This window comes from Scatophagus argus, chromosome 21, assembly GCF_020382885.2.
Source record: "Scatophagus argus isolate fScaArg1 chromosome 21, fScaArg1.pri, whole genome shotgun sequence".
Taxonomy (NCBI): Eukaryota; Metazoa; Chordata; class Actinopteri; family Scatophagidae; genus Scatophagus; species Scatophagus argus.
In genome coordinates, this window is record NC_058513.1 from 9,874,892 (window position 1) to 9,902,226 (window position 27,335).

The 27,335-nt window shown below is 41.0% G+C and overlaps 1 protein-coding gene across 3 annotated transcripts; it reads left to right on the forward strand.

Moving 5' to 3' along the window:
• The first annotated feature begins 1,211 nt into the window (after positions 1-1,211).
• taok2b (TAO kinase 2b) lies at positions 1,212-26,266 on the forward strand. Of its 3 annotated transcripts, XM_046376466.1 has the most exons (20): positions 1,222-1,805; positions 4,338-4,478; positions 5,882-5,953; positions 6,050-6,151; positions 7,167-7,212; positions 7,323-7,419; positions 7,694-7,807; positions 9,668-9,759; positions 9,924-10,017; positions 10,624-10,705; positions 11,469-11,636; positions 12,620-12,826; positions 13,247-13,455; positions 13,687-13,864; positions 13,961-14,089; positions 14,220-14,423; positions 14,699-14,938; positions 20,084-20,296; positions 22,368-22,550; positions 23,140-26,266. In XM_046376466.1, exons 2-20 carry the CDS (start codon positions 4,347-4,349, stop codon positions 24,073-24,075), a joined length of 3,498 nt encoding a protein of 1,165 aa, XP_046232422.1. In that variant the 5' UTR covers positions 1,222-1,805; positions 4,338-4,346; the 3' UTR covers positions 24,076-26,266. The 3 variants fall into 3 exon arrangements, with proteins under 3 accessions (XP_046232421.1, XP_046232422.1, XP_046232420.1); XM_046376465.1 differs by lacking the exons at positions 20,084-20,296; positions 22,368-22,550; positions 23,140-26,266 and having other exon boundaries at positions 1,212-1,353; positions 1,710-1,805; positions 14,699-18,939; XM_046376464.1 differs by lacking the exons at positions 20,084-20,296; positions 22,368-22,550; positions 23,140-26,266 and having other exon boundaries at positions 1,224-1,805; positions 14,699-18,939.
• Positions 26,267-27,335: the final 1,069 nt, after the last annotated feature.

Sequence of the window (27,335 nt, forward strand, 5' to 3'; positions counted from 1 at the left end):
TAAGCTGCGCCCATCAATAGCAATCATATTTCTGTATCAGTTATCATATTACAGAGATTTTTACTTCTCTTTACAATATTGTATATGTATAAAAATTTTGCAAATCATTATGGTTGGTTGATTTATGGCAGTATTATACTTTTATGTGGTTTTCTGTTAATGTGGCAAAGCATCTTGATTTGTAATTTATTTATTTTTAATTCCTGTCTGGTTTTCTTACCTGTACATGGTTTCTAAATTAATTTTCTAGAAAATATGTGAGATTACACATAACATATTAATGTTCCACTATATATATTATAATTTAAGAAAATGACAATATTCTCCAGCACTACTCAGTACAAGTGGTTATCAGAGAAATATAAACTATTCCTAAAACTATCATTGCAGTTTTCATTTCATGAATGCTTTTTTAACAAGTACAATCTATCCTGAACAAGACTGTTAGTCCACTGCCCCGTTTTGGAGGATAGTTGTTTCAAGTGAACTGAGTAAAATAGCGAACAGATGTTGAGTTGGATTAGGATTAAAAGCCAAATTCTGAAAACACTCTTCTTCTAATTTTCATATCGATGTACAAATTAGACTCGATCCTGTTGATTTAGCAGCAAGATGTAGATTACCGTCCTTTACTTATCATTCAAATTTAATTTAATTAAAAACTAAATTAACTTTAAAAAGAATTATAATAATATTGTACTTTTCAGTACTTTTTACTGCACCACATTTCTGTTAGCATACCTGTGACTTTTCAGAAGTAAATTTACAAATTATCATCTTATCACATATATATTTTGCTATAGAATACACTACCCAACATAATGCAAATCAGTTAAAATTACCTCCACCTTGGCCAACTGTCATAATAAAATTCTGATTACACATGAATGTATTATTAACAATAAAACAGTAATATATTAATAAAACAAAACAATTAGATATTTCTGTATTTTTATTTGAGTGACATTTTGAATGCATAACTTTTACCTCTAGATGAGTTATTTCCCACACTAAACAAATGTTAATTTGAGTGTTACTGAGAAACACTTAAATTTTGATACTTATTGCCAAATTGTATCATGATAACAAGATGGTCCAAGCTGTTTATTTACAATAGCTGTTAAGAGAGCTAACATAATGGTTGATTTTATCTTATCATGTTGGTGTCTCAGCCACACGGGGGCAGTGTTGCAGCTCGTCTGCCCGTTTATGAAGCGTCGAAGATGAGCACTTCCGTTTTTCTTTCGGCTCCCGCCCCGCTCCGCCATCATGAAGTCCTGAACAAAAACGGATGAGAGTCGAGCAAAATGGGGATAACACGAACTGGAGATGAAATCCGCCGACAACACTAACGTAATGACAGTACAAAGTGAAGCACGGAGCGGACCCGTGGAAATTAATGAATCAGCTTCCCATTGAAAGCGTCCCAGGCAGCTTCTGGCTTTACGTTATTTAGTTAGCGGCATAGCTAACAGCAGCTAGAGCTAGCCTCTGATTTTCTTTGGAAGACAGCTCTGCTACTAGCTGGCTGCCTCGTCTAGGTAGCTGGCAGGCGTCAGTCAGCTAGCTGTCAATTTAATTGACTGGCACTTTACTCATGTCAAGTCGTGAAGACGTGCTAGCTGTCCAATTGACTGGGAGCATCAGGATGGAGAGGGGTTTGAGTAAAAGCATTGACAGACAGAATGTGGTTTGTTCGTGTTGAATAGACACCAGTGTCGAGGAAAGGGGAGTGAGACCACTATTTTCCAGCCAGGCCAGTAAGCTAGCTCCAGAGCTAGCTACAGTGGATCCCAAAAGCCACGGTAAGACATGTTATAAATCATTCAGCATGTTAAAGCAGGCGAATGCGCCCATCTTCCTCTGTTTGCTGGGAAAGAATCGGCTAACATCGTTGAGTGCCTGATTTTCAGATCACGGAGACGTTGACATTGACAAGCAGGCTTGTTGTTGGCCTGCAGCCTAAACACCCAGCCACTTGGAGTTGTTGTCTGCTGTTGAATATATGTCATGCATTTCTTTGGTGAGCAAGACCAAAGATAGCCTAATTGACCAGCCAAGTGCAAAAGCCATCTAGCCTGCTCAGCTGAGCTGCACACTGTGCAGATTCTTATGGCAAACATCTATCTCGACAATTACTTCTCTGTTTCACCAGCCAAGGACAATATCTACTTTGAGTCTAAAAATATGCCCAGGGGGTTCCAAGGTCGTGAAATTGCTTGTAGGTTAGAGAGATGATCTTGGATCAAACCACATAATGGTAGCATATGTTGCCTCCTCCTGTGTGTGTGAGAGAGAGAATATGACATGGATGGATTCTTAAAAATAGGTGGAGAGCTTTCTTTAGGCTTGGTTGCGAGATTTAAAGAACTTCTCTTTTAAAAAAGGAACCACAGGCTTCCTCTGAGAAAGAAATGTTTCATCTGATGCATGGTCATTTTGGAGTGTTTGGAAATACTGAAGGCCCTGATGTTAAGTCACTGACCACAGCATGGACCATGTGTTACATTTCCACAGTAACCCTTTGACAAAATCCTAATATGCTGTGAAATACCTTGTGTCAGGCTGTCAGCTGGACAGTCAATGCAGTATGTGAAGTAAGCTGAACTGCCGCTTCACTTAGAAGCATAAAATTGCAACAGCTAATATGTACCTGTTAAAAATAGTTTTAGTTTCATTATCTTTCTCCTCTTTTGAAACTAAATGAGAATTGGCAAAAAGAATCTCAAAGAATCTTGTAGTGCTACAAACACGGAGCCAGTTAAATGTATTTTCTCTTGGCAAAAAGTTCTTGTCTGTAGCTTTGTTCTTGAAAGTTACATTTTACAGGGCTGTGATCAAGTAAAGCAATCTGGCTATATCTGTCTCCCATCAGCATTTTTAAAGATGGTATGTAATGTTTCCTGCTATAGTTTAGAACTTGACAGACACCCCACATGATGAATCTCTTTTGTCACAGGATATATAGTGTCATATCGCTTTAATATTCTAATCTGAATTTCCAGTAGCCACATTTTTTAACAGAACTTCATGCTGTGATGAATACCACTCCTTTGGCTGTATTTTCATAATTGGTTAGGAAACCTCTGATGACCTTTTCAGAGCGATATCAAACTCTATTGTGGTTACAGTCCTTTGTGCTTTAAGAACAAAGGTAAAAATTGTGGTGTCGCTGTTCCTATAAACCAGGCAAATCATGAGCCTCCTGGATGACAGTTTACTTTTACCTTTTGAAATGTGGCTTGCTATTGTCTGCTATTTTTTCTGTACTAGATCTAGACCGATAAATCAGCCAGACTGATGCTGTAAAATGACTTGGTCAGTATTTGAGGTTGTCAAAATACCAAAACTGTAAACTTCAGTACTAGAGCAAAAGGATACTTGATACCTCTTTCAATACCATGGCAAAAAAGAAATTCTCAGACAAAATTTGATACTTTTTCTCTGTTTTTTAATAACAACCCTGCACACAGCATTAATAGTTCAGTGTAAATCAGACCAGCGAACTATTGGTAACTATAAATATGTACTGTTGATAGAAAATTAAAATGCATTCATTGTGTTTCATTCATTGGTTTCTTTCACAAATACATACACATGCGTGATGTCAAACAGCATTTGGACATGCAGGTGGTAAAGGACCAGCGAATGACCGGTCCTGTTCAAGGATTATTTTGATAAGCATGCAATAAAAATATGAAGCATTTGTGTTTAGTTTTAATCTTTTTTAATGAATCTGTTAAGGAAATGAGAGAAACAAACAATTGCAGTCTGTCATTTTAAAATATTTTAATTTTGATAGCTCAGAAAAAAGTTCTTCCATGACTGGATCCACAGAAACTAAAGGCTGCATATACTGTATTTGGTGAAATGTTGATAATAAACTTTTGCAACATTGCAATGTTTATTATAAAAATGAAAAATACAGCAGTAAGAGATTATGGAGAAACATAGTTGTTAAGGCTCATTCACACATTGTCAAATACTGATGCTTAATAGTCAGCTAATTATTTGATTTTTTTCCATCAATGTGACCCAACAGATGTGTGATTTTGTAGCCTTAAACAGCTTAAATGCAGATGTACAGAGTAGGAGAGGCTTTTCACACATGAAACATAACCCTGTGGAGTCTTTGAGTTTGGCAAGTTTGAGGAAAAACAAATAAAATTAGACAAACAGATGAATTGACTGAAAGATTAAGTTAATAGATTAAATTAATAACATAAAGCACACGGACAAGTCAGTGTCCATATTTAATTGGCCACTCTCCACACAAATGGCAATAATCCCTCCAAATAACAGACGCTCACCCAGTGTGTCTCTTCCACACTCACCAGGCGCTGGCCATGCCGTCGAGTGTGCGGGCCGGGAGCCTGAAGGACCCGGAGGTGGCTGAGCTATTCTTCAGGGAGGATCCCGAGAAGCTCTTCACAGACCTGAGGGAGATTGGCCATGGAAGCTTCGGAGCGGTCTACTTCGTAAGTTCCTTTGTTCTGCGTTTGGGTCTTTAAATGCATATTGGTGCCTCAGTTTACATGCATATGTTTAAGAGCCCTTGGGTGTAATCTTTTTTTGTTTGACTTCATTTTGAATTAAGACCGGTCCTCTTGTATATGGATCCTTTTAAAAGTTTGAGCTGTATGAAATGTATAATTATATTAAACTTGAAAATTTACCAAGCAAGGGAATTTAGTGGCTGAGAAATGATTACACACATGTCATTTGAATATATCTGTTGGATTTAGTTAGCAGCTAATACTTTGCTCATATGAATACATCCTTAAAATATGGATATCAGCATCTAATTATTAGGCAACTGATAATTAACCAACATTAAGAACAAAAACTTTTTAGTCAAATACACTCATATACTCAACAGGGAAGCTTTTCAATGTGGGCTGCTTTAAAATCATGGCAAGGTTTTCTCTGCCCAGCCCTTTATGAGGCTAATACCCTCGGGATCAATAAAGTATCTATCTATCTACTGAAATGCATTGATTTCTGTTAATATTTTGAACTGCTTTGGGGGTATGAAGCTAGTTGGGAGACTAGTTATATTATTAATCTTGTTCAAATGTTCTTTAAATTGAGACATTTAAGATGAAACTCATCTTGTTGGTTTGAATTTGCCTCAGTTGATCACAAAAATGACTAATGTTGTGTAAATGACACTAAAAAAGCATTCCAAAATGTGTCGATTTGCTTCCTGCTGTCTGCCTGTTGTTGATGTCAGACAAAATAAATCAGTGGAAGATATCTCCTTGATGTAACTCAAGATGGAAGTTTGTCACTAATTTTGACATCACAGGGACTTTGAAAATACAGCTCATCATTGATATAGAGCTTCTAGTGACTGATGGCAGAAAAAAGTAATCATGAGAAAGCAGAATAGCTGACAGACAATAGTAAGAGTGATGTTGTTGGCCAGAGATCGGTTAGACAGGAGGGATGTTGGTACTGTCAATAGGAACAGAAGGTGGATAAAACTGTCAGCTGAAGATGAGAGGTGGCGGGTGAGAAGGAAAAGGTGAAAGTATGATGCGAGTCAAGGACGAAGGACAAACTCATAAGTGGTGGGTGAAAAGGCCCATTTAATGAAGGGTGAAAAGGAGCTAGTCATGGATGAAGGGAGTGACGGGGGAGGGCAGAAGTGAAGCGGGATGGAGGCTCAGCAGAAATCCTTGTTTTATATAGTAGAAATTTTTTGTGGTGGTCTGACATTCTGATGTTAAAATGATTACACTCTGATTTTATTTTTTGAACTGAAACTAGTTCAGATATATAATAATCCCAAAATATAATAGCAGGAACTGCTCTGCTCTGTTTAAAGGATAAATAATATATTTTAAAAAATCTGTTGTCTCTCGCCTTTCCACATTAGGCTCATGACATCCGCACCAATGAGGTGGTGGCCATCAAGAAGATGTCCTATAGTGGCAAACAGTCAAATGAGGTAGGACTTGGGATCACTGTAGTCTTTCGTCTTTGCAGTAGATGTAAGATCAGTGAGGTTTGCTCATCAGTGATCGTGGCTCTGCTTGTGTTCCAGAAATGGCAGGATATCGTCAAGGAAGTGAAGTTCCTCCAGAAGCTGCGCCACCCCAACACTGTTGAGTACCGTGGCTGCTACCTGAGAGAGCACACAGCATGGGTAAGGATGTTTTAAATGTGCTTCAAATTCGAGCTGTAAACTGATCATGCAGTGTGCATCAACAGCAGTTCTGTATGCTGTCTACATCATATTTATGAAAAGTATTATTTTGTGCATACTGGAAGTGCTTCTCAAAGTGTTCCTGTGTTACTTGGTGCCACATAAAACAGCGATAAACACACATGGAAACAACAACAGAGTAGTCGATTTGTTCTTTGTATTTATTTTTGCATTATGTAATGAATGAGAAAAGGAGACAGGAACTCATTAAACAATCTCCTGATTGTTTGCTTATTTATCTTTTAGAACATAACTGCCATGATCTCACCCCTCTCTCTTTCACTCTTTCAACAACAAAGCCTCGCTTTATTTTTTGACAATATTAAGTAGTAAGAAATGCCAGCCCCTTGTCCTAATAAAGATACTAGTGGAACCCAGTACTTCCTTATTTTTTTTCCTGCTATGTGGTAGATATGATGAAGTTGCCACAGTGTCTGTGTTTGGCCAGTCCCTGACAGTAAGCCCTGAAACCACCACACAGGAAACCAGTTTACTCTCTGGTTCTTCTGGTCAAAGTGCAGGTTTAGTTCCTCAAAAAGTTCTTGGTTCCCTGGGAAAGTTGCTTTGTTGGATATGCTCTGAAAGATTAAGTGAGTGCAGCTATCTGCTGTACTGCATAAGTGTGTTTTGTGTAATGATGCATACAGCACTGTATTCTTCCTGAACAGATAACAATAATGTGACATTCAACTGGTTATGTTGATCACCTTCTATGATATGGTTGGCCTCAATCCTCCATTTTGATTTGAGCATGAGAACACTTTTTCTGGGCTGCACCTTTCAAATTCACATCAACTCTCACACTTTAATGATTGTTCTGAACTCTCAGAGCCCCTGGACCAAAATATCCCTTGCCATTCAGGTCAAGTGTGGAAAAGTCCTTCATGTCAAGTGCTCCTGGGTTAGTCTCCTTAAAATAGCATGCGGTTTAACACTCGCTCTGCCTTTCTCCTAGCTGGTGATGGAGTACTGCTTGGGCTCAGCTTCTGACCTCTTAGAAGGTAGGTTTAAAAATAACAGAGACAAATGAGTAATCAAGAAGTACTGATGAGTTAGTTATATACATTGTGTAAATGATGCCTGTTATCCTCTCATATCTGTCTACTCCCAGTCCACAAAAAACCCCTCCAGGAAGTGGAAATAGCTGCCATAATCCATGGTGCATTGCAGGGATTGGTATATCTTCACTCTCACAACATGATTCACAGGTAACCCCTCATTCCTTTCCTCACTAACTGTATCTATTCTGCTCTCCTGCTCGCCCACACTTCCGACTAGAGACAAAACAAATACTGGGGAGAAAGCACAAACTGTGCTATCTAAGATAAGCTTATGCAATGCCGTATGTACTCACACACTGTACAGCAGCACATTTTAGTGCATTGTGCTGCTCTCCAGCTCTATTTGTTTTGTCTTCCTCACAGTTTTCCTGACCAGTTTTCCTATTATCTGAGCATTTCTCTCTCTCTCTCTCTCTCTCAGGGATGTGAAGGCAGGAAATATCTTGCTAACAGAGCCAGGTCAGGTCAAACTGGGAGATTTTGGCTCTGCCTCCATTGTTGCTCCAGCCAACTCCTTTGTGGGAACACCCTACTGGTAAGACATCAGACTTTTTGCTGGTAGCAATGCCATCATGGTCATTAGATGACAGTTTGAGAAGTTACTCCGAATGGATTAATGAGAATTACACCAAATTAAGATCCAGCAAAGCTTCCACCTTGCTCACATCAGTATGAACTGGCTTTATTAAACTTGTATTAAGAAATGGTCTTCACCAAAAATAAATATATAAATAAATAAATAAATCATTAACCCCCAGTATTGACGTCCTGCCACAAGCAGTTGTAGGCCAACTGTTGTTTTCTCCATCAAGTCTTTCCTTATGTCAAGATATACTTCCCTTCTAAAGTTGCAATCCTTAAGAATCCACTCCTGGTTGATTTGGAGACAGTCCTGGTTGCCATGGTAACAGAGAGTGTGATTTAGTACCACTGGTTCCATAATGCTGGAGCCAGCAAACTCTCCTTTGAAAATCACCACTGTCTTGTTTTGTAAACAGATTTTGGATGAACGTTCACAGGGTTGGCACTAACCACGGTGCCGAATACCTTGTGTTTCCTGTTACTGTTTCACAATAAAAGCCACCACATATTTTGCTACTTAACTGCTCTTTGTGAAGCAGCAATAGAAATGATGTGTTTGCAATACGTGTAACTTGCTACAGCTCTAACTCAGTGTAAAGGGAATGGACAGTACATTTGTGAGCCTGTTATCAGTGAGATGAAAGTATACTGGATGCATGCATAAATTGAATCCCTTTCGTGTATACAGCAGCTAAAGATTATTTTCCTTACTAACCTGCCTATTATAATTTTACCATTAAATGTCTAAAAATCGAAATCTAAACAAATCTGAAAAATGTGAAAAATTCTCATCCCAGTTTCCCAGAGCCCCAAGTGATGTCTTCAAATTGCTTTTTTTTCTGTCCAACCAACAGTCCAAAACCCAAAGACTCTCCATTTACTGACATAATAAATGACAAATAAAAACAAATTCCTACATTTAAAAGCTGGAACCAGCAAATTTTTGACATTCTGCTTGAAAAATGTTGGAAAAGATCAACTGATGATCAAAACGGTTGGCAACTAATTTCCTTTAGACTGACTAACTGATTAGTCAACTAATCGTTGCAGCTGTACTTGTGTGCCTTTGAAGGTTGCTGACTCTTCCACCAGTGTGTAAATCTGTTAAATGGCTGTTACCACCCATAAATAATGTGAAAAACAGGGTCTGATTTCCTGAAAATCATAACTCAAAGTGAGCTGATAACATTGCCTTGCAAATGTACCATTATTTTTTCCATATAGTTTGATATTAAAATGTCTTTACTCTGGTTGAATCTTCTTCCAAATCACAAACGTAACCACCTCCAAATGATACCCAGTCAAGCAGAGAGTTTCAGCTTTATTTGTGGTACACCAGACTTTAAATAGCTGACTCCTCACCTCCGTCTGTCCTTCATGTATTGTCACACTTGAGAAGCGAAAAGGTTTGGTAGCCTGAGAGTCAAACATGCAGCAGAGTGAAGTTTTGAACTCTGATGTTTCAGTTTCAAGAAAACCAAAACCAACATTTTTTTTTTCATTGACACACTGATGTTTATTTACATATTCTTTGTATATGTATATCATTACGCATGTATTTACTTTCAGTCAACTACCGTAATCTTTTGCCACCTGCAGATTTCTCGCAAGGGCATCAAATTCCACTCTTCATTGGCTGTAGGTTTCTGTTGTTGTACATGAGGCAGCCCCACCCTCATAATATTCATGTCTTTTCTTGTGGCATAGACGTTGGGTAGGGCAGTGAGCCGTGAAGGGGTGCTCTGTGTTTGGTCCAGGATCAAAGGGAAAGAGCTGGAAATGGCTGAATTGCTTTGTTGTATCCTCCATGCAGGATGGCCCCTGAGGTGATCCTGGCCATGGACGAGGGTCAGTACGATGGGAAGGTGGATGTGTGGTCACTTGGCATTACCTGCATAGAGCTGGGTAAGACATGACTATAAAGACGGTCCATAAATGTGATTTTATGTATTCACAAAGCTGAAAGCATCCCACCCTTTGCTTTCTAATCCTTTTTTTTTTTTTGTTCTTTCTCTTTGTCTGCTACCCGCTGTCTCTGTCACGCTATGTTGTTCTTTGTCACTCTTTAGCGGAAAGGAAGCCTCCTCTGTTCAACATGAATGCTATGAGTGCCTTATACCACATCGCCCAGAATGAGAGCCCTGTGCTGCAGTCTAATCACTGGTAAGAGTCGGCCCTAACCAGTCTGTGTCCTTTTAGGCAAATAAGACTTTTGTTGCACCATGAGTTAGAAATGCTACTTTTATAAAAGAGCATCCAGTGTTACTCAGGCATTTAGGATTTTTTTGGAATTTAATGGATTTTGGTAATGAAAGCAGAAGAAAGTAAAAATTTCAAAATTAAATTGGGACAATGATGATGGCCGGGTAAGAAGAAGCCTTTTGCAGCTTCGGTCTCTTGTAGTTTGTGTTTGCTGATCTCAAGAAGCACATGCCAAATGGGAACAACAATAGATCGATCATTTATTTTCATTAAAAACAAAACCTGCAACATTTCCTGTGTGCTGTCAGAATAAGCATAATTTAAAGGGTCTGAAGCTGAATGTTTTATGGCATTCTGTAACCAGCCATAACAATGAAGACAATTAAGTTAATGTTTTACAATGAAAAACTTCCCACATAGAGTTTTAACACATATTAAAAATCACACTACCTAAATTCATCGATCTGTGCTGCAGTTGGAATACTCACAAGTGGCTCGCACTTCATTGAAATCATTGAACATATCACATCAATAGTGCTTTTATAATCAGATTTTTATCATTTTCAGGTCGGATTATTTCCGCAATTTTGTGGACTCCTGTTTGCAGAAGATTGCCCAGGACAGACCTACCTCTGATGTGCTGCTCAAGGTAAAAGGCGTCAAAAGAGCTATTTGATGTCGTACATGAAGGCAGGCAGAGACATGTGCTTATCTCTTTGTTAGAGAGCGTCCTTGTGGTCATGCAAAATCGAAATCTGAAGTGTAAATCTAGTGTGATTAAAACAAGATGGACCCCTTTCTCTTCGTTTTGAACCAGCTGTTCAGTGTTTGATATGTACTGCAGTAGTCTCTCTTTACACTTGCTCTTACTGTTGGCTCAAGCTTGTGCGGGTACAACAAGCTGACCAGCTTGTTGTTGTTGGGGAAACGAATCATGTGGCAAGCACTTGAACTTCAAAAAGAAATATCAAAAAAAGGGGGCAAGTAGTGAGTGGTGGTGTGATGTGTGAGCATCAGTATGGTCATCATCAGGAAGTAGGCAGAGTAGTTGGGTTAATGTGCAACTTTGTTGCTACAGTGAATGCTTTATAGGAATCAGTTTTGCAATAGATTCTGATTTGGTCAATTGAATTACTGTAAACATACAAAGAAATCCATAGATTGTACAGCGTATCACAGATGTCCTGAAATTACACAACCAATGAATTTGGTTGAGAATGATTCTCCTTTCTTCTGTGTTAACGTTGTGTTAACGTGTAATGGAAAATGATCAAGATCAGCTTCTATACGTAGTTGCCCTAAAACTAGCATCCCGACTTCCGTGTAGGTTTCACATTGGGGCCTTTTTCTCAGAATCCTATGACTGCTGATTTGTTAATGCTGTTTGGCCATCGCCTCTCCTGTCCACACAGCACCATTTCCTATGCAGAGAGCGTCCCATGACAGTTGTGATGGACCTAATCGCCCGCACCAAGGATGCTGTCCGCGAGCTGGACAACCTTCAGTATAGGAAGATGAAGAAAATCCTCTTCCACGAGGCACACAATGGTCCCGCACCGGAAGGAGGTGATGAGGAAGAGGTAAGAATGGAACAGCGGAGGAGGAAGAGACATGAGTTTGAAAAGGCAGGAAGATCATTAGGGACACAGTGACTCTTAACGCATCTCAAGTATTTGAAGCTACAAAACACTCACAATTGTACAGTGGTGTGCCAGAACAGAGCATCCATCACACAAGACAACTTTATTTAGGCCTGTCATTTACTTACCTACAGAATTAATGAAATTAGTGTAAACCATGTAACCTGCTGTTCAAAAAAAAATTAAAACCAAACATCCAACTAATATTGAATGTCCATCCAACTGATATTTGATGTTTTGGGGTTTTGCTTATGAAAAAGAGAGACAATATTTAGTGAATCTGTGTGTTTTGCCAGTCTGGGTGTCAGAGTCACTTGAGTCACTTGCACCGCTGTGCCGAATACATCCACATCGATTTACTTTATTTTAGCAGATCCTTTAAAATATTCCCAGATCATCACCGATACTGATCCTTAGGTTCAGCTCTGGACATCTCTGCTTCAAACATTATAGTGGACTGCTTTGAATGGTTTGACTTTTGTAAAATGAAAAAAGTTTGCGTTGCCTCAAAGTGGTGCATTGTGTTGCAGTGTAATGCATTTCCTTGAAACCACATACTTGAAAAGAATCAAATCCTTTGGTTTTGGCCTCCATTCTGCCTTTTGTATTGTGTTTTCCACTATATGTTGTGAACTTAAAACTCTTTCCCCTCCATACAAAGGCCTTTGTTTCCATCAGCATTTTATCCCAGTTTGTTGTTCCCTTCAAAAGGAAATGACGGAATTCAGAGAATGTTAGGCTGTGCTTGTCCTGTGTGTCACTAGTATGGTTCATATCTTACTCTGTTACTCTGCTCAGATGCACGCAGCCACCACTGTTACTATGAATATAAGTAGTACAGGATCACATCCTCAATTGTTTTTCCCCAGAACCTTTAACTGACTTGACTAAACTCTTTTCCCCTTCCTTTCCTCTCTTCCCAGGATGTGGAGCAGTATATGCTGCGCACTGGCACAGTCAACAGCATGGAGAGCTCCCATTCTCTGCCGTCAATGTCAATCAGTGCAAGTTCCCAGAGCAGCTCTGTTAACAGTCTGGCAGACGGCTCTGATGACAGCGGGGAGATGGCCATGATGCAGGAAGGGGAGCACACCGTCACCTCCAACAGCTCTGTCCTGCACAAGCCCCTGGTCAGTCCAAATGTCTGTGGGAGGTCAAACAATTATACTATATATTGACTGCATGTGTGTCACAGGGGAATCTGTTCTGTCATTCTGTCTTTGGACCAGTTATACACTTGCATACTTGCACCACCTACAGGAAACAGAAGATAATAGCAGCACCAGTTCAGTCCTACAGATGTACAGTAGTCATGTCAGGTTTGCCACCTGCAGAGTAGAAGCAGAAAATTGCCATGCAGCTGACCAATTAGCAAAGCTCCAAGTTTTGTTGGACTCTGAGGACCACATCCATAATCAGTTAAAAGACCAATGTATTTCATTTTTAGTTCAAGGATGACATTTAGTTCAAATACTAGTAACTTGAAAATTCCTTTACCTACACTTTTCCCTCTCCTCTTTCTCATCCTGTGCTTGGTGTCCACTATGTAGAGTCATGACAACATCTACGACGACCCCTATCAGCCAGAGGTTGACTCACAGCAAGAAGCTTCGTCTGCTGGTGGCGGCGGAGGAGGAGGAGGCGGTGGGAGACGGCGTCGAGGCAGAGACCATTTTGCCACCATCAGGACAGCCTCACTCGTCACCCGTCAGATCCAGGAACATGAGCAGGGCTCGGCCCTGAGGGAGCAGATGTCTGGGTAAGGTGGCAACTGTGAATCAGGGCATATATATCATGTTTTATAAGAGAAAGCAACCACTTGTCAAGTTTGTGTAGTTCTTGAACATACTTGCAATTTGAAAGGGCTAATGCTACTGGCCTTAAAGTGACACCTCAGACAAATTTTAAAAGTCAGTTTTGTTGTGTCAGTGTATCCTGAGACTTTACCCTTTTCCTTCTGGCTAACCTCATACCCTGTGTCTCCTCACAGGTACAAGCGGATGCGACGGCAGCACCAGAAGCAGCTGATGGGCCTGGAAAACAAGTTGAAGGCGGAGATGGATGAGCACCAACTGAGACTGGACAAGGAGCTAGAGAATCAGAGGAACAGCTTCTCATTGGAGGGGGAGAAACTCTCCAAAAAGCATCAGGTTATCATGGAGAAAGAGGTGAGCTGGTGCGGGAGGAATGAAGTAAGTTATCCCTGCTGGTACTTGTGTACTTCTCACAGCGCTGATGTTCAAGAAACATTTTCTTTCTTTAAGTCAAAGGCAGTCCTGACTGAGGAGAAGAAGTTCCAGCAACATATACTGGCCCAACAAAAGAAGGAGTTGACCAGTCTGCTGGAGTCCCAGAAACGACAGTATCGTCAACGCAAGGAGCAGCTCAAAGAGGTGCTTCTAGTGTCTGCCTTTCTTCATGCTAACGCTACTCAAACAGCCTTGATCATTCAGTATATCATGGCCTTTTCGGCTAATACTGCTGTGTTTTCTGTTCATCGCTTCTAATTTATTTCCACTCAAGGAACTAAACGAGAACCAGTCAACGCCAAAGCGGGAGAAACAAGAGTGGTTGGTGCATCAAAAGGAGTGTCTGCAGCAGCTGCAGGCAGAAGAAGAGGCGGGCCTACTACGACGGCAGAGGCAGTATTATGAACTACAGTGTCGCCAGTACAAGAGGAAGATGCTGCTGGCACGCCACAACCTGGAGCAGGATCTGCTCAGAGAGGTACCAGCGTTAGATTTGATAAGTGTGCCAAGGATCACCAATTCACTCCTCCTTGAAACATATTTTAAGCAGCCAGCAGTACAGATGGAAGGTGAATCCTACAGTGAACTGATAACTGATAAGTCATCTTGGAAGACAAGTTGAGACTAAAATAAATATTAAAAATATACTTTGGCAATGCCTGTGAGGGAAACTCTGTAATAGATCTGTAGATAAATGTGTTCCGTGAAACATTTCCTTTCTCTGCCCATTTAATATCTTTGTCTGTTCTCTAGGAACTGAACAAGAAGCAAACTCTGAAGGACTTGGAGTGTGCCATGCTTCTGCGTCACCATGAGTCGACACAGGAGCTTGAGTTCCGCCAGCTGGGTTTGGTGCAGCATACGCGGGCCGAGCTGATCCGCACGCAGCACCAGACGGAGCTCACCAACCAGATGGAGTATAACAAGAGGCGTGAGCAGGAGCTGCGTCAGAAACATGCCGTGGAGGTCCGCCAACAGCCGAAGAGCCTGAAAGTGAGTGAGAGCACCCAGGGCCAAGGGTCTCCTGAGAAGGGAGAGAGCCAGACAACAGAGGGGCTGAGCAGCAGCAGGGACAGTGACGCAGGGGTGGTGGAGGATGAGAGGGGTGGTGACTTAGAAAAGGAGAGGGAGGTGGTAGCTAAAGAGATTTGTGATGGTCAGGAAGAGGTTGACGGAGATGAGGTGGATGGTGTTAGTGTTCCTGCAGCTGAGGTACATGATGACAACAAACCAAAGAGAAATGATGACAGAGAGGATGAAAAAGAGGACTGGAAAACTGGTGAAGAAAGCCCAGACGTGAGGGAAGTAGAAGGAGTGCAGTGGGAGTATGAGGTTGAGCACAGTAATACCGCACAGGTAGACACTGATGATGAGGAGGAAGAGGACAGGGGCGTGGCTGACGGATGTCCGTCAGAGCTGATCTCATCCTTGTCCCCAGAAAAGAGACGGCTTCGTGAGCGAGATATAGATGAGCTGTCCGAGTTTTACTTTCCCGACGCTCCAGAGGAGCTTGAGCCCGTACCCACGGCACCCCCTCCTCCCCCGTCTCAGACTTCTTTCCCCTCCCTCTTCTCTCACGCCATCTGCCTCCTCCTCTCCCTCTCCGCTGCTGCCCAGCCTTCCAACATCACCTTGCTGCTGCTCTCCATCTTCCTCCTCTCCCTCCGCCGCTCGCCTCCTCTGCCCTCGGTGGCCTCCATCATGCTCTCCGCCGAGCTTGCCTCCTTGGCGCTCTTCTTCTCGTACCTCTTCCTTCGCTCCTGCTGCTCTCTGTCTCTCTCCACCTACCTGTCACTCAGCCTGTGGGCGAGCGGCCTCTTTAGTTTAGGACTCTCTTTCAGTTTGGGGATTTATTACATCCCCATGATTTTGATCTCAGCCTCATTCCTCAGCTCTCCCTCCCTATTCCTCTCTCTCTACTTGGTGGTGGTGCTGGTTGTCAGGCCGGCCCGTGACTTCCTCCAGTATGCACCCCGCAAAGTCAACCGCCTCTGCATGCGTGTTCTTTTCCGCCTCCCTCGGCCCCTGTTTGCTATGTGCCAGTCAATCCTGGGTGGTATGGCTGAGCGTAACCTTTATGAGATGTTTCCCAAAGCAGGACGCAACTGGGGTGTGCGCCAGTCCAAAATTCCTGTTGCCCTAAAGAGCTTGCCTTTAGCGTATCAGGCTCGCTGCAGTAACACTTCTCCCTTGGCAAAGGGCCTTCTCTGGGTGAGGCGTTTCAGTAGACGCCCTCTCGGAGTCCTGGCAGACCTGGCTAACTCTATAGTGTTAAATCTAGCAAGACAGCTCCTCAAAAAGTTGCCGCTCACTGTCAGAGTGAAACTCCAAACACTGGGCCTCTTGAAGAAGGAAGTCCCGAGCAGGTTGCCTCGACTGCTGCCCAGGGAGGTCAGAGAGCGGAGACAGAGGGAGAGGAGGAGGAGAGAGAGGGAGAGACAGAGGAGGATAGAGAGGGAGAGAATCTTCCGTGATGAGGGGAGGTGGGAGTGCGGGTTGAGACGAACTTCATCTGGAAGGTTTGTCAGGGGGAAAATTCGGCCGTGGAGATAGCATGAGTGTGAGACAAGTTAGTGAAGAGTAGTAAACATTGGGACACGTGTGTGAGTGAGTGTGAGTGTGATCCTTATCATGTTCCATTGTTCAACCATTGTCTGTCTGTGTGTGTGTGTGTGTGTGTCTTTGATTTGGGCCCACATGTCTCCCTTGTTACATAATTCCCAAACTGGTTTTTGGTCACATTTCATCAAGATGAGACATATTCTACGCTGTACACATACATCTGTGGCTGAAAGTGATTTTGGCTGTCGAAGCTTATCCAGACGTGCGTATGTGTGTGCACACAAACCGTACTGTTAAATCAGTGGGCTCTGCAAACGTTAGCCTGCAGCCAAACCCACGGTTACTGTACCCAAACCCAGTGAAGTTATAACATTTTATTATTGTGCTTTTTGTAAAAGTTCCTTTAAGTTTCTTTAATTTTATTATTTTGCTCTTAATTTGTAAGACAAATGTTTCTATGGTTATTTTAAAGACCGTTATTGTGCAATCTTTATTTTTTCTTCATTAGTGATTTTATCTTTGTGGGGCGCACTGTTATCTCAGTGCCTAAAACAAACATTACAGTATTTTGTGGCTTCGTGGGTATAATTTCACTCCCTAAATCAGAATACTGTGAAAAAATATATAGTAAAACTTCATTAACATCACCCTGAACACTAGCTCTCCATCGGTATGAAAGTGCAATAAAGAACAAATAGAATTATCTGGGACCACTGTAGGACATTTGATATTATTTTGAAGTGTAGTTCTATGTTCAGAGGTCTAAGTCGAAAATAGTTAGCAGGTCTTACTTTACACAACTTAAATTAATTCACTTCAGGACAATTTAGCCAGAACCTAAAGCCTGTCCCAGTACATTGTTTAATGTCGAGATATTATTTGATATTCTTTACAGCTGGTGAAATTATTATCTTTCAGATTCTAGTTGGATATATTGCTGTTATTGCGCTTTACGCGGTAATATCATGATTTACCATGTAAACATTTAGTTATGTCCCTCTTAAAAATCAGAAGAATTTACACCAGTTGAGTGCTTAGTTACAACTGTTTGCACAGATGTTAATAATCTGTTGTGAAGCGACATATTCTAAATTCATAGTGAAAGCAGGATATACTTTGAAGTAGTAAAAGTATAATATAATAAAAATCTATTTAATACTTCAGTGTAGTTTAATTTATATGAAGCCATATAGACAATCTTTTGGGATGCACAATCATTAAATAAGTCCAAAGATTGATGCAGCTACTGAATGTGAAACTATCATATGAAGAGAAGATATCTAGTAAAAGCAATCTGTTTAGTTTTGCACTGTCTAGTAGATCATTAAAACATGTACTAAATGTGGGAGAACACATCAGTTTAGGGCTGCGAGTAATAATTATTTTCCTAAGTGACTAAGTTGCTCGATTAAACGTTTAGCCTATGAAACGCCAAAAACTGTGAAAAAAAATGCCCATCGCAGCTTTCCAGTGTGTGTATTGTCTTCCAAACTTATTTTGTTTGACCAAAAGTCCAAAACCCAAAGACATTCAGTTTACATTCATATACATGTTTATACAAGAGAGAAGAGCAGCGAATCTTCTGGTGGAAGAATCTGGAACCAGAGAGGCAATTTCTTGACTGAAATGATTAATCCATTACCAGACTAGTTAACAATAAATTTCCTGTTGATCAGCCAGTCGATTAATCGTTTCAGCTCTGCTTTGGTCGGACCAAAAAGAAACTTGACAGTATATGGGGCCGTTTTTATCTTGCGTTCTTGCAAATTTGAGGGCTTGAGATGAACCAAATGTCGGCAAAAATTTTTAATTTGCGTATTTGCAAGGGAAATCTGGTTAAATAACACATAATACATAAGGCATAAAAATGTTTTTTATGTAGGAAACAGGTGCCCTGTGCGTCAACAGAAGGACGACATTTGAGCTGTTTACATGGAGGAATATTACTGAGAAGGAAAACTCAGTCTTAACTGTATTTGACCCAGTGGGAACAAAAAAAAGTAGTGCGCTTGTTTTAGGTGACCTACATGTGGGAAGTCTAGCTTTAGAAAAAGACATTTCACAGCAAACATTGTTCAATTTGAATGTAACTTATTTATCATTGATTTACATTTGTGTTCCACTATCAGTTGTTTCCTGTTCCTCTGTGTATGTTTACATGTTTGTATTCTGTTTTCTTGTGACACCATCTGAAAGTTTATATCACCTTGAGTTTTTTTTTTTTTTTTTTAAATATATATATTTAATTTATGCGGTATTTATCAGATTAGTACTGCATTATGTGTGGCAGCCATTTTGTTGTCCTTTTATTCTCATTTTAGCTGCATGAGTGTTGGCATACTGTAAGGCTGCATGCTCGCAAGCAAAGAAAAATATTTTGTCATACTTTCGAAATTTTCTTTACACAAAAAATAAATTCTTTTGTGTGAAAATCATTGTCTTGTTTGTTTTTATGATTTTCGTTTCCATTATTACCATGTCTTCATTTCTTTGCTTTTCCCCTGATTTACCTGCTGATCTTATTATATAGAAAGATCTTTTTTACCGTTTTGTTTACCGTCATTCCTCCTGTTTCATCACACATCGTATCTCTGTTGTGCACTTCCCTTTGTCGAATATCCACCAAAAATAAGCACTGTTTCTAATTGGCAGGTTGAAATATATTTAAGGATGTTAACTTACAAGTAGGCTGTGCTATTTGAATCCGTGTCCTGTTTGCTAAGTCACAGGTTTAATTTTGAGTGCGTGGACATTAACAGTTTATCTGTGGGTGAGCTTGTTTCAAGCTTTCACAGTCAAATCTGAATCAATCCCCTGAGTTATACATTAGCATCTGAATATTTTAAAAGAAGACTTAATTCTTAGTAATGATAACTGGCAAATAATAATGTCATTGTTTTTTTTTCTCTTTAGATGCCAGTGCAGATTAATCTCAGTTCTTTTAACGGTGTAGTTTACAATGCAAATGTACTCACCACACAGTTCCTTAGATTGAACGTATGAAAATACCTCAAACAAGAAATTGGACATTCAAATGTTTTCCTCTGTTATATTCTTAATACGTGTTCTCAGGTAAGAAGAAATTGTATTTAAGACACTGACTGAAAAAGGCCTGCATCATTGTAAAAACCTTTCATCCATTCATAGTCGTTCTGTTGCAAAGTTTAAAACGCTTCTCGTTTACGTGTGCTGATTCAGTTGTTTCACAGACTCAGTCAGGTTTTCTGTGTTATGTCTTTAGTTGCTGCTGACAGCCAGAGATTCAGCATTTACAAAGTTCCACAACTGAAAATAATTACAATGATAAACAAAAATAATGATTTAATGGCTTTTGTCAGACCTCCATAAAACACGTGTGTACAAAATCAAGAATGCAAGAGTGCACAAACACTTGTCAACGTGGTTGTGATTCATTTGACAGCTATTTATACTTTCAGTTGTGATTACTAATGTTGTACATTTACATCAGGGTTAAAACTGGTAGCAAATATGTAACACATCTGTTGCCAATTTCATTTATAAAATCTTAGGAGCACTTTAGCCCAGCTGCCTCCATCTCTCTTCTCTTCCCTCCAGTCCAAAGAGCTACAGATTAAGCGTCAGTTCCAGGACACCTGTAAGATCCAAACCCGGCAGTACAAGGCACTGCGCAACCATCTGCTGGAGAACACGCCCAAGTCGGACCACAAGGCTGTACTGAAGCGGCTGAAGGATGAGCAGACCCGTAAGCTGGCCATCCTGGCAGAGCAGTATGACCACTCCATCAATGATATGCTGTCCACACAGGCTGTGAGTAAGGCAAGGAGACGTCGTTCACTTCACACTCACACCACACCACCACAGCTGGCCCAGGGGCCGTCCTGCCCGCCCGCCTGCCCGCCTGCCTGCCCGCCTGTCCATCCGCCCGCCAGCAAGCCTCCCCTTGGTCCCTCAGTGTTAATATCCACCTAAACCCACATTTCCCAATTTTATACCAAACGATGTCCTGTTTCCCCTACAATTAGTTCTGTGCAAGTCGGATAAAGGGGGATAAAGGGGATAAAAGTTACAATACTGTAGAGAAATAAAGTGAGGTTCAGTTAGAACTTAAGGGGGAAAAAACACCCAGATATCCAGACATAATAAGTCAGATTTGTTTTATCTTTAAAAAGAGAAATACACCAATTTGGCGTTGCGCTCCAATAATGTCTGACTCAAGATGGACAGTTTAAAATTTCAGAAGGTCAGAATTGACACAGCAAAACCAGAGACATTGTCTTTCTTATTGCTTGTCAAACCTCGGTGCCTACACTACCCACAATGCACCTCAACTGTCGACAGTTTGGTCGGTAAGCCCACGTCTTTCTAACTCCACACATCCCAGATTTTCAAACTTGTGGTCTTCAGCACAAACGGATGCTGCCTCAAATAACGTCACTTGACCCGTAAACAAACTTAAATATGTAAAATTGGTGAAATTCCCTTTAAAATGGGATCTAAATTATCTTTACAGTCCAATGTTACGTGACTTTGAATATGTACGAGTGCCACAAAACACTGCTTTGACATTTCTTGATACCAAACTAAAATAAACTTCATTCTTATTTTGCATGGAGCTGCAGTGAATGATCATTTGCATAAAGGATTAATTAACAAATTGTTTGGTTTGTAAAACTATCACAGTTATCTAGAGCTCAGCTAATGTTTGGAGAAAACTGACAAAAATGAGAAATAACACGTGGAACAGGTGAAAGAATTGAAACAGTGATCATATACGGTACTTGAGTTACATTTCTATACTTTACATTTAAATAGTCAAATAATGTTTGTGCACTCTCTTATGGCTACACTTTTTTAAGGAATAGGTCAGGACTGTTGAAGTGTGGTTGTGTGAGGTTCTTATTCATTCTTATTGGTTAGTTTGTGCAATTGACTTCTGTGTCTTAGGTTTCAGTTCCCCGCAAGAAAAGGGATGTCTGACAGCAAATTAAAGCAGTAAAAATACTTTAAATGTAGTGTATGTAAATGTAGTTTTATACCTCATACAACCCCTCTTAAAAAAAACCCAAACTGTCCCTTTAAACCATCCATTGCCCTCTAAGCATCAAACTCATACGCACAAATCTGAGGCTTTTAAATGAATGAAACATAGTAGGAAGAGGATTGGACGTAACAAAATGTCTTGTTCCCTTGAATGACGTAACGCCCTGTGCTACTTTAATTACCTCTCATGGCAGCGTGCCACGTAAGCCCAGTAAGCCAAATCCCTGCTGCCCTTGTTTGTCCGCATATCGAGTCATGCTGTGGTTAAAGTCTCTTTGGGAAGGTTTCCCGCTCACTGATTAAACTCAATCCAGAGGTCAGAAAAAATATCCCTGTTTTGAATAAAGAATGTCTTTGCAAACAAGGTTCAGTCTGTTTCCTCAAACGAGGCTTTAAGGTAGGCATCACGCATGCACAGGTAAAATGTTGTTGAACATTTTAGAATATCATATTCGTTTGTTTAGATAATTTTTTTTTAAATTTGTTTGCACTGCAATTTTTGAGATTATATCTGAATAGTCAAACACATATTTCACATATTCACATATAACATTTTAGTTCATCATCAGCATATGCGCTGAAATTCCTCTTGTTTGGTTGTGATTTTAGTTTGACAATTTCTTACATTTACATGGATTATTAAGTTTCACTTAACTTTATCGTATTGAATACAGCACATGCAGGCCCTGACTGATCGAGAAAAACACTGCATCTCCCTTTGTTTTCTTTTTGTCTGCCAAACTTTTCCTTCTCTACCCCCAGCAACACTGAAGCACAGTTTGAAGTCAATACAATCGTGCCATTTTTCATTACTCTCCCTCTTTCTTCTCCCTCTTAGCTGCGATTGGATGAGACCCAGGAAGCAGAGTACAAGGTGTTGCGGATGCAGCTGCAGCAGGAGCTGGAACTGCTTAATGCCTACCAGAGCAAGATCAAGATCCACACCGACACGCAGCATGAGAGAGAGGTTAAGGACCTGGAGCAGAGGGTATCCATCCGCCGTGCCCTGCTGGAACAGAGGGTTAGTGTGCTTTGGCAACTGCTTCTATGAAAGCAAAGCTCCTTAAAATGTAGTGAGTGAGTCTGGTGAGTTTTAGGAATCCAGTTCAGCTTGTAGAGAGTAAACAGTGTAGTAACCATACACTGCTTATGTTAGCTATGGCACCATTGGCTTTTGCAAGACTCAGGTGTTACTTTTTGCTCTCCTGTGCTAAGCCTTGTACAATTCTAATAATGATTTCACGACACGGTCGGACCTCTCGGTAAGTCTTTTTTATGGACGTATTCTTCATGTTAGCTTAAAAATTAAGATCAAAAGTTCGTCCTTGGCCTTGGAACAGCAGTTTACAAAAGACAATCCCACTGATTGTCTTTTGTCAACTGGCCGTCAGCATCGAGAAGGCCTCCTCAGAACATGCCCAGGAGCTTTCAGTCAAAAACAAAAAAATTGAAATTTGAACATCTACATCATTTCCACAACTGGCCAACTGCATCTGCTAAGGAAGACTGTGGGATTTGCTCCAAAACAGTGAGTTCCTGGAGATATATTCCTACAATTTAATGAGAAATACCACTGTGTTTTCATGTGTATTCTCCTGCTCTTCTCCTAGATCGAGGAAGAGATGCTGTCCCTGCAGAACGAGCGATCAGAACGCATCCGTACCCTCCTGGAGCGGCAGGCGACCGAGATCGAGGCGTTTGACTCGGAGAGCTTGCGTCTGGGTTTCAGTAACATGGCACTGACGGGCATCCCAAGCGAGGCCTACCCAATGCAGGGCTACTCCAATGCCCCGCCATCCAGCTCCCGCTCTTCCAGCCACTGGAGCCATGGCATGCACCCGCAGAACATGCCCCCGCAGCAACACTCCCGCCGCAGCCACAACAGCAGCGGCATCGGCGGCAGCAGCGGAGCAGGGGACCGCAGGAGTGAGTCCTCCTCTTCCTCCCATGGCCTGGGAATAGCCCTGGGGCTGGGGCGTGACGGGAGGGAGGTGCACCACTCGTCTCGCTCCTCTGCCTCCTCTTCTTCCTCCTCCTCCTCCTCGTCCTCCCACCACCAGCGCCACCACCTGCCGCAGCACTACCACCACCAGAGCACGCCGCAGCTCTACCGTGAGCGGGAGCGGGATCGGGATCGAGACAGGGAGCGGGAGAAGGAGAGGGAGCGGGAGTGGGCCGGAGTGCGAGGCTCCGGAGGAGACCTGGCCCACCCACACCCCCTGCCCTTCTCCCATCACCTGCCCTCACGCTCCTCTTCTCAATCCCTGGCGATGCTACCTCCCCCGCCGCCAGCACCTCCTTCCATCTCTGGCCCGTCATCCTCTTCCTCTTCCTCCTCCTCCTCACAGGGGGGAATCTACGGCGGCAGCGGGCTGGGCGTGCGTGGCGCCCCCAGCCTGATGGCCCTTAGGAACAGCCCCCAGCCTCTGAGGAGGACGGCGTCTGGCGGGGGGCCTGGTGGAGCCGGGGGCAGCGACGGCGTCCTGAGCCGAAGCACCTCAGTCACTTCTCACATCTCCAATGGCTCTCACCTCTCCTACTCTTAGACAGCAAGAGGAAGAGAGTGGGCAGGGTGGTAGCGTGAAGGGTGGGAGTGATTTAGGAGGGTAGCTATCACAGGTTGCATCTCAATACTCTCAGCTTGCCACCTTGACTTGTGTCCTTTTGTGGACTGATCTCTAGCTGGAATGCAGAGGATTTAGGGATATCACCCTTCCCTCTTAATGCACAGAAAGGAGAGGAGATCAGTCGGTATCACAAGGAGGGAGATGATAAACTGACATTATTGAGCTGCTCCCTGCTTCGTTAGACTCAGGGTGGGTAGAGAGGTTTTCTCCCATTCTCACAGGTATCAAAGCGAGAGGGAAGAATGTAACCACGTGTAATACCACTAAATCAAGGTGATAGTAGATTTAAAAAAAGAGGAGGTTTGTGTTTAATGTTTTTACCTTTGTTAGCGGCTGTATAAAAGTGAGACAGAAAGTGTGAAAGGAAGGATATTTTGCCCTTTTTTCCTCCCAGTGCTGCGGAGTAAAGGGATGGCAGCCATGTCTTCTTCTATGATGTTCTATGCTGGAATGGAGAAAGCGAGAGGACAAGTGGGAGGAAAAAAAGGATTTTTTATTTATTTTTTTTTTTTTGCATTGTGTATGTAATTGTATGTAGTCTGTAGGGTCCCGATGTACTGTATCTAGCAAGCACTTGCAACTTCTGCTCCAGAAAGGGGGAAAAAAAGGGTGAATCACAAAAGATGGGTTTCTTTAGTCTCCAGCCTGCAGGGGGTTGGAAATACACTTTTTATTGATTTACAAGAGTTGATTCTTTTCTTTTGATCGTTTTGTATTAAGTGTAAAAAACAAAACAAACAAACAAACAAACAAACAAAAAAAACAAGTTGCTTGGAACGTCACCAATGCCTTTAAGGGGTTCTTAAAGCGATGTCGTGCCATCAAAATTTTTATTTGATGACTGCAAGATGTTTAAAAAGGAACACGCAGAATGTTTGTAAAAGCAAGAGACTTCTAAAAATGCAGCTGGGATGAGGAGAAACATTTGTGTGGACATGTACAAATAGAGAAAAACAAAAAAAACTTTCCGGCATCCATGACATATTGAGTATCTAAACAACATAGGTGTCTATGGGAATCACTCCAATGCATGAGATAGATGTAAAAAAAAAAAAAAAAAAAAAAAAAAAAGACCGAACACATTTGAAATGTGCCGTACCTGTCTGAGTTTCACTGGCATTTAAGATCACTCGTCCCACATTTTTGATCTTTACTGTACATATTTATGGGAATATTAAAAACAAAAACAAGTCATTGGTTTTATAGAGTAACAAAGATAATGATAGTAATTTTGATATATTCAAATGAGTATTGAATTCAAGATTTAGAGCAACAACTCCAACTGCATTTTCTATAGGTGTCAATATTACCATAACTAATCCTGATGTGATTGTTGTTGTAATCATGTTCACGTTTTTTTTTTCTGCGATAAGAAAAGGGCCCACTTTTACTGTAAAAAAAATGATGATAATGAAAATACTGTTGCATTGTCAGGTATGGTTTGTGTTAAAGGTATTAATAATTATTAATAAGGGATTATTATTAATAATTGTTAACGATTTCTGTTTATGTGTTGAGCAGTCGAGTCTGGTTATATTGCCACAGTTTTGTTTTAGGACGTGAACAACTGAATTTTAAAAGGCACTCCTACAACAGCAACACCCCACTGTTCACATGAACTCTGACCTCCTCTGGACTCTCACAGGAAAAAAAAAAACAAAAAATAACAAAAACCAGATTTCACAATTTGGCACTGGAATGTAAATGTTGGTTTTCCTTTATTATTTATTCGTTTTCAGTTCAAGTTTCCATGCAGAACCTCTCAAAAGAAGCACAGAGGGGGGGGGGGAAATGAGCTGAGATTAAGAGAGACGTGCACGGTCCTGGCTGATAATCTGACTGCTGAAGGGTGCAGCTTGTGACCAGTGCAACCAGCTGGAGGGTGTGATGGAGGAGGAGAAGAAGAAGAAGAAGTGACAGGGTGGGCATTGACTGAGCTGCTGTGCACCCTCTCGTGCTGTTGCAGCAGCAGTGACCGCAGCAGCCCATCCTCACAGAGAAAGACACCAATCAGTGTTTCATGAGCTTCAGAAGGTCCTTTCTCCCTTTTTTGTGGGTCATTTACTTGAAGGAGATCAGAAATAACCAGACTTTTTTTTTTTTTTTTTTTTTTTTTACAGAAGAAAAGAAGAAAAAGATAATCACCCTGCTGTTTGTATGACTCAGAAACACCAGCTCAAGACAATTCCCTGTATAACCTACTACTTTATGCTTGGTTGGAATCTCAGTGCATGCGTAAACTCCTTATATAAACTAAGACTGGCGGGTTCGGTATGGCCGTTGTGTTGGGGAAATCAGTGTGTAGTGTTTTTAGAAGGGTTGTTGTCAGTGTCAGAGGTTGTGGCGGGAGCAGGGGAGTCTCAGTTCCTGCATCATCGCGCCCGGATGACAGATGAAGACGAAGAAGCAACGCAGGCTCATCTGTGTTTTGCAGAGTTTTCGGGTGGGGGTGGGGAGGTGTTGGGGTTTTGAAATCCTTATTAAATATTAAAATCAAGCAATTCAAGCTTAAGGAGGAGAGAAGAAGGATCTTAACACATGTATTGGAAAAGAAATGGGGTGCTTTAAAAAGTAATTTAAAAAAGATAATAAATTGATATTAACACTTTAACTTGTCTTGATTTGATGTACATTACTCAGATGGCATTATTGATAGGTTGTTTATTAAGTGGCTGCGACTAGCTGAAAGAATTAGTCAGTTAATTGATCGTTTGATCACCCGAAAATTAGTCAGCATCAAAAATATTTTTGCCGTGTGAATATTTGCTGTTTTTCTCTGTCTCCTATGATATTAAACTGAATATTTTGCTTTGCTTTTAGCTTTGGGAAATTGTGAAAAACATTTTTAAAAATAATTTTCTAAAATTTTAATGGACCAAATAATCAACAGAGAAAATAACTGTAAGATTTACTGAAAAAAAGAAACTTTTTGCACCCATATACTGTTTTAATTATCATTGCATTTTCTATTTATTTATTTTGTTCATCGCTTCATCATTTGATCCTTTTATTTGTCATACTCACAGTAAAAAACAAAAAAATAGACAACAAAAAACCCAAAGACATCCAGTTTCTAATCAGAGAAAATCAACTAGTTTTCACACTTAATAAGTGGAAAACGACAATGCAGGAGGATTTTGATTTTTTTTTTTTTTTTTAAAAATGACTTCAGTGGTTAA